Source organism: Peromyscus maniculatus, chromosome 13 (assembly GCF_049852395.1).
Source record: "Peromyscus maniculatus bairdii isolate BWxNUB_F1_BW_parent chromosome 13, HU_Pman_BW_mat_3.1, whole genome shotgun sequence".
Classification (NCBI taxonomy): domain Eukaryota; kingdom Metazoa; phylum Chordata; class Mammalia; order Rodentia; family Cricetidae; genus Peromyscus; species Peromyscus maniculatus.
In genome coordinates this window covers 59,769,727-59,782,189 of record NC_134864.1, presented here as the reverse complement: position 1 = coordinate 59,782,189, position 12,463 = coordinate 59,769,727, and the positions used below count along the sequence as shown (strand labels likewise).

General features: G+C 43.6%; 2 protein-coding genes across 19 annotated transcripts in view; both read left to right on the top strand.

The window, feature by feature from the left end:
- The window catches only part of Ccdc150 (coiled-coil domain containing 150), a 96,458-nt gene extending 86,324 nt beyond the window's left edge, over positions 1-10,134 (top strand). For 13 of the 18 annotated variants that reach the window (XM_076550392.1, XM_076550393.1, XM_076550388.1 and 10 more), the window contains 7 exons: positions 298-424; positions 5,357-5,551; positions 5,938-6,006; positions 6,091-6,252; positions 7,345-7,431; positions 9,399-9,518; positions 9,805-10,134. In XM_076550392.1, the coding sequence (XP_076406507.1) occupies positions 298-424; positions 5,357-5,551; positions 5,938-6,006; positions 6,091-6,252; positions 7,345-7,431; positions 9,399-9,518; positions 9,805-9,927 (883 nt within the window). In that variant the 3' untranslated portion in view covers positions 9,928-10,134. Of the gene's footprint in view, positions 1-297; positions 425-5,356; positions 5,552-5,937; positions 6,007-6,090; positions 6,253-7,344; positions 7,432-8,166; positions 8,300-9,398; positions 9,519-9,804 lie in introns of all 18 variants that reach the window. The other 5 variants (XR_013044164.1, XR_013044166.1, XR_013044167.1 and 2 more) reach the window with 1 other exon arrangement.
- LOC102917831 (transcription elongation factor A protein-like 8) lies at positions 3,380-4,018 on the top strand. Its single transcript, XM_006974870.4, has one exon. The coding sequence runs from the start codon at positions 3,530-3,532 to the stop codon at positions 3,881-3,883; it is 354 nt and encodes a 117-aa protein (XP_006974932.1). The 5' UTR covers positions 3,380-3,529; the 3' UTR covers positions 3,884-4,018.
- Positions 10,135-12,463: the final 2,329 nt, after the last annotated feature.

Below are 12,463 nucleotides of genomic sequence, written 5' to 3'. Positions count from 1 at the left end.
AGTAAAGAGCTAATATCAGACAAAACAAAACAACAATCCTCTCGTGTTGATTGTACCCTCTGCTGTTTTCCTGCTCTGGGCTGAATCCCGTTGAACAGAGTGAGGTTTGGTTGAACACCTCAGGTAATGACAGGCTCCTCTTCCCTCGGTTCTCAGCGGCTGCTCCTGAGGTTGACTGGGGGCCGATGAGCCGCTCATTGTAAATCACACACCTTTGAGAGAGTTGCACATTCCCCTGAAAACCTTTCTTGACTCTTAAGATAAATTTTAAAGTGAATTTATCATGCTTCCTCCCAGAGAGCGGATTGCTGAGGAGTCCAAAGTGGAAGCGGAATTGCATGCGGAGCGCATCGAAGCCCTGAGAAAGCAGTTTCAGGTGGAGAGAGAGACTGCGAAGAAAGCCACACAGAGGGAAGTTTCCGAGGTGAGGACTAGGGCGGAGGTGGAGCCAGTGCACTGCCCGCAGCTGGTCCCTCTGCTCAGCAAGCAGCACACCAACACTTCCAAGAAAGCCGTTTCTGATACAGGGTTCCGGGCCAAGCAGAGGGGTGCCTTAAGAACTTTCCTGTCCAAGGCCTGAGAATTCAGCCACCTGACAGATCTAATCACCTCAGCCCAGGTGCCTCGCCACCCACTGTGTATCTGCTGTCTCTGGAGAGGCACACACACCCAACAGCAGTGGAAGGGCCAGGGATCCACCTTAGTGTGTAGAAGCCTTGCTCAGCTGCATGAGCTCTGACCTCCATCTCCAGCAGCACACATTCCAGGCATTGTGGTGCACAATTGCAACCCCAACACCTGGGAGGTAAAGAGAGGAGAATCAGAAGTTCAAGGTGATCCTCCCCTACAAATTGAGTTCAAGGCCAGCCTGGCCTACATGAGACCTTGCATAAAACAAACAAAAACAACAACAAAAAGCAGCTGTAGAAGATGTGACACATGCTATCTGCATGAGCCAAATAACCCTTGTTTAGTTGTGATTGCCACTCTGGACATGAGAAAAACAGAAGACCTCAGAGGGCTTTTCCTGGATACCTGGAGGCAGTGCACAGTTTTGAAGGGATTCAAGGTATGTGAGGCTGGTTGAGGGTTAGAAGACAGGAAACAGCACACAGCTTTGAGTCTCACAGAGATGCAGGGCTAGGCCTTTTTAAGAGCCTGGGCAAAGCTGAGCTACAAAAATGGAAATCAGGGAAGGAAAGTTATAGATGGGCCACCTGACCTCATGGCCTTGCCTGCTCGACCACTGGCTGTGAATTGTCAAGTGAACGTGAGCACTCTGGAAACAATTTCAAGTTACTGTGGTGACAGTAGGAAGTAGGGGAGAATGAAGAGAGACCGGATGGGGCATAAGAAAGCCATAATACCTTCTGGTATTGACAGTCAGGGCCAAGCAAAACGGTGCTGTTGACAAAGAGAGCAAGTAACTCAGAAGGCTATTTTAATAGAGGAATAAACAGGTAACTGTTGTATACTGAGCATGGAAGAGGAAGGTATAAATTTTTGTGTGCTTTTATTTGCTTTGTTTTGGTTTTGGTGTGGTTTTATTTTGTTTCTTGGTTTTGAGGGGTTTTGTGGTTGTGTTGGGATTTTGTTTATTTATTGAGAAAGAATTTAAAGTGCAGTGGGTCAGGAGGGGAGAAGATCTGGAAGGACTCGGGTAAGTAGAAGAATATGATCAAAATGTATTTAAATTTAAAAATTGTTTTAAGTAATAAAAAATATAACAGAAAGTAGTAAACATACTCAAGACTTGAGGTGAATTGTGTTTTAACAAATTTGATACATTTAGTAATTGTAATTGACAGGTCCAGTTAACACGTTAACTTCAACTAATATTTATAAAAGTTTTGTGACCTGCAAACCACTGTATAAATATGTTATAAAAAGCAAGTTCTATGGGAAACAAATAGGTATCCTAAATGTAAACAATACCATTGTTTAGAACTTATTGCTCAGAACACATAGAAAAATGAAACCTGGGGCTGGAGAGATGGCTCAGAAGTTAGGAGCACTTCTTGATCTCACTTAGTACCAGAAATGTGTTCCTGGTGCCCATATGGCTCATGGCCTCCCCATCATTCCCATTGGAGGGGATCCAGTGCCCTCTCTGACCTTATTGGGGATGAGGCACATGTGGTATACATATATACAGGCAGGTGAAACACTCAGACACATAAATTAACCTCAATGTAAAATGCTGAAACCCTAGAGGAAGCATCTGTGATAATGGTGACCTGTGAGGGAACCTGGTGACAGAATGTGTCATTGGTGTGGTGCGTAGTTCAGAGCATTGCTGACTCCCAGCCCTGCCTGTATTAGCTACGTATTCATTCTTTCTATGTGGCTTGACTTCTGAACCCATTTCCTCTGTCATAAAATCAAGGTCATCACCACTACTTTTCAGGTTTGTTTAAAGAGTTAACTTGGACAGCATCTGTGCCACATGGCCAAGCATAACTAGACGCTGGTGTTAGTCTGCCTTGAGGCCGTGGTGGAGTGGGTCATAGATGGCAGTGATGGCAGCAGAGGGTGTGCTGGACCAGTAAGGTCTAAAGACAGAACCCTGTGGTGAGAGCAAGGGCAGAAAGCTCTGACTGGGTGTGTCAGACACCCCCAGCCGTGAGGAGCCTTCCCTCTGCTCCTCCCCTTCAGCTCCTCTTTAAAACTCAAGTTGTGTGAATTTAAAGGAACATTGTGAGGACTAGGACAATGCAAAGTCGTTCATCATATTACTTTTCCATGAGACAAAATTACTAAAGTGCTTTCAGAACAAGAAGCAACACCATCAAATGCATGCAATAGTAGTGAACACCTGCCAAGTGTATGCAACTACTCTAAATTTATTTTCAGTTTTAGAGCCATGAGACAACAAGAAAACGATTGTAGTGTGGTAGTAATCTGAGCGATGACTGTGTACCAGGTGCTGTTGGTTGTTCTTTACTCTTACCCTTTGCTCTTGGGGGGCCCGCCACCCAGTTCCCAAATGAACACTCGGGGACTTACTCTTACTTACAAATTCATGGCCTTAGCTTGGCTTGTTTCTTGCCAGCTGTTCTTCAATTATCCCATCTATCTTTTGCCTCTGGGCTTTTACCTTTCTCTATTTCTGTGTACCTTTCTTTACTTCTTACTCCGTGGCTGGCTGTGTGGCAGGGTGGCTGGCCCCTGGTGTCCTCCTCCTTTTCTCATACCTTGATCTTCCCCCCAGATTTCTCTTCACATTTATTCTCTCTGCCTGTCAGCCCCATCTGTCCTTTCTCCTGCCTAGCTATTGGCCATCCAGCTCTTTATTAGACCGGTCAATTGTTTTAGACAGGTATCTCAGCTTCACAGAGTTAAACAAATGCAACATAAAAGAATGTAACACCCCAGTTCCTCAGTAGCAGCTCAGTCCTGCTAGAGAAGAGTAGCCCGGCTCCTTCCAGGACTCTTTATCTTTTGGGCGCGACATAAATCGAGGTGCAAGAAGAGAGGAAAATCTTCAGATACCTACAGGATTAATTTATTCAAAAAAGAAACACTCAACATGCAAAAGTCTTGTGACGAGAACGAAGGAACAGCCCAGAACACACCAAAGGCAGATGAAGGCCATCCTTCAGAAGATCCACCACAGCAGGCAGGAGAAAATCCTGAGGCTTCTGGAGAAAGTGGGGGGGAGGAAGCAGATGGGAGCCTTAGAGGAGAGCCTGCTCAACCCGGCCTGGAGCCTAAAGAGGACACTCCCACAAGGCATCTGAACCCTGAAGAAGTGATAAGAGGAGTAGATGAGTTGGAAAGGCTTAGGGAAGAGATAAGAAGAGTAAGAAACAAGTTTGTGATGATGCACTGGAAGCAAAGACATTCCCGAAGCCGTCCTTACCCTGTGTGCTTCAGGCCTTGAAAGCTTTTCTTTCTGAGATTGAAATCTGGCTGCTGCTTTCTTTCTCTTAGCATTTTCTGATGTATCTTTGAACTTCATTTTACTTTTAATTACCTATCTGGTATTTTCTTTTAGATAGTTTCGTTGTTACCAGCATCTCATTGGATTTTGGATTTTGACCCATTTTCCACGTTTATTTTTCAGTTGGAAAGTGTCACACTTGTGCATGGAAATGTGTTCATTCCATATTATACAATTAAAAAGCAGCATATTTAGTATCAGCTCACATATATAGGAGAATTCCTAATTATGTGTGTACATGTATAATTATACGTATCAAAAAACTTAACAGTGCTTATTTTTGTGTGGTGTGTTTTAATTTTGCCTTTTGCTTCTGTGTATTTTTTAATGAATATGTGTCTCACAAAGAACTGCAGATTTTTTAATAAGTGGGAGTTAATTAAAATTAATTTGTAACCAGCTTGTAGAGGCAATAAAGGCACTAGACTTGATGAAGAACTATTAAAAAGAAATGTAAACCTGGAATTAACCTCTGGATTTCTTAGCCAGAGGAATAAAACTGGCAATCATTATAAAAAAAAAAAAAAAAAAAAAAAAAAAAGAATGTAACACATGCCAGGCGGTGGTGGCACACGCCTTTAATCCCAGCACTCGGGAGGCAGAGACAGGTGGATCTTTGTGAGTTCGAGGCCAGCCGGGTCTACAGAGCGCGATCCAGGAAAGGCGCAAAGCTACACAGAGAAACCCTGTCTCAAAAAAACCAAAAAAAAAAAAAAAAAAAAAGAATGTAACACATTTTTGCATCATTAAACAAATGTTCCACGGCATAAACAAATGTTACACACCTTAAAATATCTACAACAACTGGGTTCTGTTTTCTTTCTCTACTTGTTTTACTTAATTCTAACTTATCCCCTTAAGTAGGCTATCCACTCATTTTTCAGTTGATGAACCTGAGGCTTGAGGAAGTTAATTACACAAACCTACTCATAGGTGACGAAGCTGAGACTGGAACTTAGGTCTCTCCACAGTCATGCTTGTAAAATGCAGCTCATGACTATACATAGTTCACATTCATTATCTAAAGAGTATTTTACTCTCAAATGTTAAAAATGGTGAAAATCACCGGATTTGTTGCTCTGTGTAATCAGACATCATGCATATCATTTTCCTATTTATTTTTTATATGTGTAAGTCTTTGGCCTGTATGTAGGTCTGTGTTCCATGTGCATTCCCAGTACCCTCAGAGGCCAGAAGAAGGCATCAGGTCCACTGGACCCGGAGTTACAGATGGTTGTGAGCCACCACGTGGGTGCTGGGAATTGAATCCGGGACCTCTGCCAGAGCAGCCGCGCTCTTAACTGCTGGGCGTCTCCCCAGCCCCTACTCTGTAAATGCAGGAACAAAGTGAAGCTCCCCTCACTGAAGAGCAGGTAGAAGTGTACCTTCTCTCTTGTTCTCTTGTCTTCTAAGCTGAAGAAAGCTCTTGACGAAGCCAACTTCAGATCAGTAGAAGTGTCCCGGACAAACCGAGAGCTACGACAGAAACTGACGGAGCTGGAGAAGGTGGTGAACAATAACAAGGAGAGACTCAAGAACCAGAAGGCTCAGATAAAGCTGCACTTGTCGGCCAAGGCAAACAATGTGCAGAATCTGGAGAGGATGAAGGTTGTCTGAGGAGCCCAGCCCTCCCCTTGCAGCTTCAGCGGGTTGGGAGGGTCCGATGCTGCGGGATCCGGGAGGTCATTTCAGAGCCCGGCAACAGCGTGTGTTCTCTGGGAAGTGGGCAGGTTACCTCTGTGGGATCCTCTCTGCTTTGGTGGAGACACTGCTGTGTACATGTCTGTCTCCATCCATCTTTTCCAAGGTGGGCGGTCCTCATGTACCCGGTGTGTGCAGAAGACTGCCCATCCTGACTCTTTTGGGGTCAGTGGGCTAGATAGGAAATAGAGCCCAGCAGAAACTGAAAACTTAGAATTCAGTCAGCTAAAAGCCCAAGTCAGTCTACTGGCCATTACTTTTTTTTTAAATGTTATTTTAACATTTACTTTCAGCAAATAGAAAAAGAATTAAGGCAAATGGAGATAATTAAGGACCAATATCAGAAAAAGAACTACGAACAGGTAAAGTGTGAGTCCCACAAACTGTTTACTGGTCCTGTGAGGTTCGCTTGGCTTCACCGTGTGTCCCTTCTTGTTCCCCACCAGTCTCTGAGTATCCAGAGATTTGTGTCTGAGATGAATGCCCTGCAGAAGGAGATGGAACGGTTAGCCAAGAGCCAGTGTGAAACCTCGGCGCGGAACAAACAGCAGGAGCTGAGACTAGTGGCCGAGCGGAAAATGAGGCAGGACCTAGAAAATCGGTGTGAGGTAAAGACTTCTTAAGGTTCCTCTCAACAGTTGCTAGCAAGTATATGTGCCTAAATCTGGTGAAATGGCACTTAGATTTGCCTAGACTCTGTGAAAAAAGTAAAACGCCTGCTGTGGTGGTTTGAACAGGTGTGGCCCCCGTGACCCATAGACTCATGTGTTTGAATACTTGGCCCATAGGGACTGGTGCTATTAGGAGGTGTGGCCTCGCTGGAGTAGGCTGGGCCCTGCTAAAGGAGGTGTGTCACTGTGGGGATGGGCTTTGAGGTCTCCGAAGCTCAAGTCAGTTCACTCCATGCTGCCTGCCTGTGAATCAAGATGTAGAACTCTCAGCTCCTCCTCCAGCCATACCTGCTGCATGCGCCATGTTCCCCTGATGTGATGATAATGGACTGTCTGAAGCTGTAAGCCAGCACCAATTAAATGTTTTCCTTTATAAGAGTTGCCGTGGTCATGGTGTCTCTTCACAGCAGTAAAACAGGAAGATCCATGTTAAAAATGATACATCGTTACTCTCCTTATTGCAGTGACCAGAACACCTGACACAAACAGCTAAAGGAGGTCAGGTCAAAGGTCATAGATTTTAGTCTGCAGACCCTGGCTCTGTTGATTCTGGACCCCGGCTGGACAGCATGAGAACAGGAGCACGTATAGAAGGAGACTGCCCACATCATGGTGCACAGGACTGGCCTGGGTATATCCTTCAAATACCCGCAGGAACCAGCTAGCCCCACTTCCTAGAGTTTCCAAATAAACCCAGCAACTGAAGATTAAGCATTCAGCCATGAGCCTTTTGAAGGACATTTCATACTGAAATCATGGTAGTTTGAAATATGGAAAATAATCATCATTCTCAGTTTGCTTTTACAAAAGAGCTAGAGCAGAGACATTAAATTAATTTCTCTTGGCAGAATCCATAAACCAGAATCAAACTCTTTGGATACACTATAGATTAAATTGTATTAAAATACGAAATAGAACTTCAGAAGTGTCCTGTCTTGTTTTCATGATCTAGTTGCCATGTTATAAATTTGAAGCATTTTGGTTCTATATGGCACATTGGAAGTTTATTAAAATCTATCACATTTTCAGGAATTGGAAGCAACTATCAGACAACTGAAGAGATGTAAAGAAGCAACAGAGAATAAACTAAAAGAAGCCAGTGTGGAATCAGAACAGGTGAGCCAGACTCAGGCGCTTACAGGTACGGCAACTGTAAAACACAGCACTGTGAACTCTGCCAGTGACGTGGTTGTCAGGGGTACAGCAGGCAAAGGCCAACAGTTCACTAAGTGTCATCTTTATTGTGAAGAATTTTAGATAAGCTGTCCTGATGATGATCAGTGCTAGAATATTAGTGAAATCTGATGTCTAAGAACGTACCACTCAACAGAAGGGAAGGGCAGCAAGGTGTGGATCTGAAGTGAATTGCTCCCAGACATGAGTTGTCCTGAATCTAATCAGAAAGTGGTTGGATATTCCTGCACCGTTCACACCACTGCTCTTCCCCATGCAGAACCCTGGAGGCTACAGTAATGACAGCCTGGCACCGTATGTCAGTGGGTGTTAGAGTGGCATGCAAAGGAAATTCTAAAGTGTCACAGTCACCTAGCTGTCCATTTACCATTTGTCCCTGGATGACCATTAAGTTACAGGGCAGTATAACCTGCCAATGAGTATATTAGGAAGAAAAGGATTCTTGACAGCCCCAAGTTTGAGTGCCAACTATGACGCTTTCTACGTGCCCTTAATAAAGTTACATTTACTCTCATTTTTGAGTGTGTGAATGCACATGCATATATGTTCATGTATGGGGTGCGTGTGTATGAGTGTAAGCATGCATGTGGAGGCCAGAGGACAACCTTGGGTATCCTCGGGTACCATCCACCCTTTTTTTTTTTTTTCCTGAGACAGGGTCTATTATTGGACTGGAACTCAGCAACTAGACTAGGCCGACCAGCCAGCGTGTCCCAGGGATCTGCTTGTCTCCTCCTCCCTGGCTCTGGGATTACAAGTACATGCCACCACACCCAGACCATCTTCTGATGTGGGTTCTGGGAATCAAACTGAGGTCCTCGGTCCTCCACAGCCAGCACTTTACCCAATGAGTTGTCTTCTCAGCCTGTGTTTACTTTCTCTGAACTATTCATTACTGTGTTTACAGAGTAATTCATTAGCTGAGACCCACTACTGTTTATTTACTCTAATAGACTTTTCAGTAAGTTTCAATGTCAGTTCCCTCTCATTTGACATACAATAGGAGGTGTAATTTATTTCAGTCTTTTCCTGTACTTCTGGCAAAAAACACCTGGAGGAAGGGTTGGGCTGGGTTTGGAGAGGGAAGTTGTTGCTGTTACCAGGCTGTCCCAACAGACCTGAAAATACTTTTGTAGTTCCTGAAAGTCAAGTTACATTCTAGCAAATGAATCCAGTGCTTTCATCTCACTATCCCATCACGTACCCACATGATGGCCTCGCTGATGTCAGAAAGTGCCTGGAAGTACACAGCTGCTAGATGCACTCTGTTAGTGCTCCCTGGAAGCACACAGCTGCTAACCCCACTCTGTTAGTGCTCCCTGGAAGCACACAGCTGCTAACCCCACTCTGTTAGTGCTCCCTGGAAGCACACAGCTGCTAACCCCACTCTGTTAGTGCTCCCTGGAAGCACACAGCTGCTAGCCACACTCTGTTAGTGCTCCCTGGAAGCACACAGCTGCTAACCCCACTCTGTTAGTGCTCCCTGGAAGCACACAGCTGCTAACCCCACTCTGTTAGTGCTCCCTGGAAGCACACAGCTGCTAGCCACACTCTGTTAATGCTCCCTGGAAGCACACAGCTGCTAGCCACACTCTGTTAGTGCTCCCTGGAAGCACACAGCTGCTAGCCCCTCTCTGTTAGTGCCCCACCAGGTGTAGGATAGGCAGGGGGTTCTGACGAAGTGCCTGGGAAGCAGGAACCTGCACGCATCCTCTAAGGCCTCACTCAGAGAGTGCTCCCTCAGAGAGTGTTCCCTCAGCCCAGTGGCTGTGCAGTGTACGACACAAACACATGGCAAGAATCCCTCTGATCATTTGAGTCTTCTGATAGCTAGGTGTAAATCTCCCAGGCTCGTACCCAAAAGAACTTGTGGCCATTTCTGTGTTCAGATAACAGCTAACCTGGAAGAAGCTCACCGCTGGTTTAAATGCAGGTTCGATGGCTTACAACTTGAGCTGACCAAAAACCGGCTGCAGAGGCTTCCCCGGGAAGACAAATGGCCAGAAGAGGTGAGATTGGCATGGTGGTTGTGAAGAAGTCCGAAGTTTTCCTTCTCCATGTCTGACTACAGAAGCCCTCTTAGTCATCTAGCCGCTCCTTACTCACCTGTGGGTTTCTTTCAACTGCTATTAGGAAACTAATGGACTAAGTTTCTCTAGATGTTTTACCTTCCCCAAGCTATCGAGATCAAATCTACCTATTTGAATGTATTAGTGGCATTACGGAGGGTAACAGGCTGTAAAAACTCTTGGTTCTCATCAGACAGAGTTGAGTGTATTTTTTTTTTCCCTACAGAATCAAGATAAGCGGCTTGATATTTCATCCAGCCAGTCAATTCTACATCGATGGGAGACTAAACAAAACCTTGGGCTTATGCCTAAGAAGTACTATTCTGACACAGAGAAGAAATGTCCTTGACGAAGGAGCCTCCTTGTGAGAAGTTTTGCCTCCATGATTCTGCTGGCCAGCAAGCGGGGCTGGCCTGTTCTGTATTTAAGAACATGCTGTGTGACGAGGATTGGGGACTTTGTCCTTCGTGAAGTCTTTTATGTTATTGCAGAACCACCCCATCTTTTTATCCTCTTCCCTATTTTCCACACAATAAATTTAAATTAGTTTGTTTTATATAGTAGATGCTGTCACATGATATTTGCCATTTTTCAGAAAGAATTTAGTGAAGTGTTAAGTGAAATGGCTACTGAATAATACAATGCTTTGTGTCTGTGAGATGTTCGAGACACATAGAGTAGGAGCCTCTCTAACTGGTTGTGATCAATTAGTTGTAAACATCCTTACTCCCAGACCAATCAAGAATACTCTCTGGAAATGAAATATCTGTAAAAACAGGAGACACTCTTCTGTACCTTCTAAATGTACACACTTCTGGGTGGTCACAAAGTGTATTTTTAATAAGATTTATAAACAACACATGTCAAAGACTGTATTTACAGTTTCTTAGGTTATTAAAAGGCTGTTTATTGAATACAGGAGTCTGATCTCCTTCTTACACTAGTAAGTAGCAAACTGAGCTTTGTATTTGTTATTTCAGCTATTAAATGGTGGGTTGGATAATCTAGACTTAACATACATAAAGGATTGGCATAATATCTGAACTAATTCCCAAGTAATAGCATTTTATGTTGATACATGACCTAATATAAGTACGCAATTATGATAAAGCAAAGAGTAGTGACTATAAGACTGCCCAGGGTTAGAGAGTCCAGCACTCAATATCTGATGTCAAATGGCAAAACTGAATTTATTGCATGCTATATTTGAAAGGAGAACCTTATGATTCAGGCCAAGTCCTGCGCACAGTGCTGATCTTTTTTATTAGGAGTTGGGGCACATGGAATTCAAGCTTCATGGGTTGATGTCTGCATTAGTTACTTGGGTGAAACTGCGTTGATTGACATCCAAATCCACTTTTATTTTACTGGCTTTCAGAAGAATGGGACTGTCACTTTTGGTGGGCTTCACAAAGCGTGTACACTAAAGAACGTTATAACCAGTCTAGTAGACAAGCTGGAACCTACTTCTGAGGACTGTTGTTACCACAGCCTTAGAAGGATCTGTTCCTGGGAGGATGGCATTTTATCCTTGGTACACCCTTTGTTCTTGGTTTCAGCTTAGTGGGGCTGTACACTTGAAATGTGACTATACACACATTGAAGACTGAAAATAATAACTGTCTTTCCTGCTTAAGGAGGAGAAATTATATAACTTTTATTGCTCATAACTTTTTCTGTGTTATGTTTTGAATATGTCCACTCCAAAATTCTTGTTGAAACTTAATCCTCATTGTAATGGTATTAAGAACTGGAGGCTTTGAGGATGTTGATGGTACCACGAGAGCCTTTAAGAATGGATTCATGCCTTTAAAGGGGGCAACTGCCTCTGGCCCTACTGACCCAAGGCAAAGCTTTTAGCACCTCCAGAGGACACCAGTTATAAGGTGCTACCTAGAAGTGGAGCAGAGTCTCATCACAAACCAACCCTGTCAGCGACTCCATCCTGGACTTCCAGGCCTCCAGAACTGTGAGAAATTGTTTCTGTTCTTTATAAATTTCCTACTCTAAATTATTTTGTTTCAAGAAGCAAACACACACAGACATTTGATTGAGGAAGTTAAACTTGTTTGTAGTGTCTTTTGAGTCTTGGACACTATTGTTAGACATAAAAGTCATTTCTCAAAAAGATATTAATGCTTTAGGACTGTGTGTGTGTGTGTGTGTGTGTGTGTGTGTGTGTGTGTGTTTGTGATAAATATATATTTGATAAATGTATTATAAATATATTTGATAAGAGTGTGTATGTGATAAATATATATTTGATAAATGTATATATAGATATATTTGATAAGAGTGTTATGTGTGTGTATGTATATGTGTGTGTGTGTGTGTCTTGTGGGCCACAAAAATATATTAGAGATTCAGCTGTGTATTAAAGCTATATACTTTGACCAGCCAAGGGTCCGTCAAATGGGAAGCCATTTATCATGGAATATTTGGTGTTATACAGCCTTAATATTTCAGCTGTCTTCTGCTATGGAATTCTTGCATGTCCAAATACTGTAGACCATTTGGCAAACAGCTAAGCCTCTCAGACCTGCTGACTTCTAGGTAACTAATTCCCCTGCTGAGCCTAGAAGACAGTCAGGGCTGTAGATGCATAGCTTCACTTCTTGTGCAAATGAAGCTCATACCATCTCTTGCCTTCAAGCTTAGTGGCATTCCAGAACAATTGACCAAGGACAATAGGGCTTTTTGCCTAACCAGGTGTAATAAGGACTGGAACAGAATTCCAGAGGCAGACATAGAACTGCATGGGCAGAGAGAGGAGAGGAAGAGTGAAGGGTGAGGCAGGAACAGAATCTTCTGCATGGATGGAAACCTGTCAAGAAGCACAGACTTATAATGGCTACAAAAGTCAATAGATTTAGTTTTTACTACAA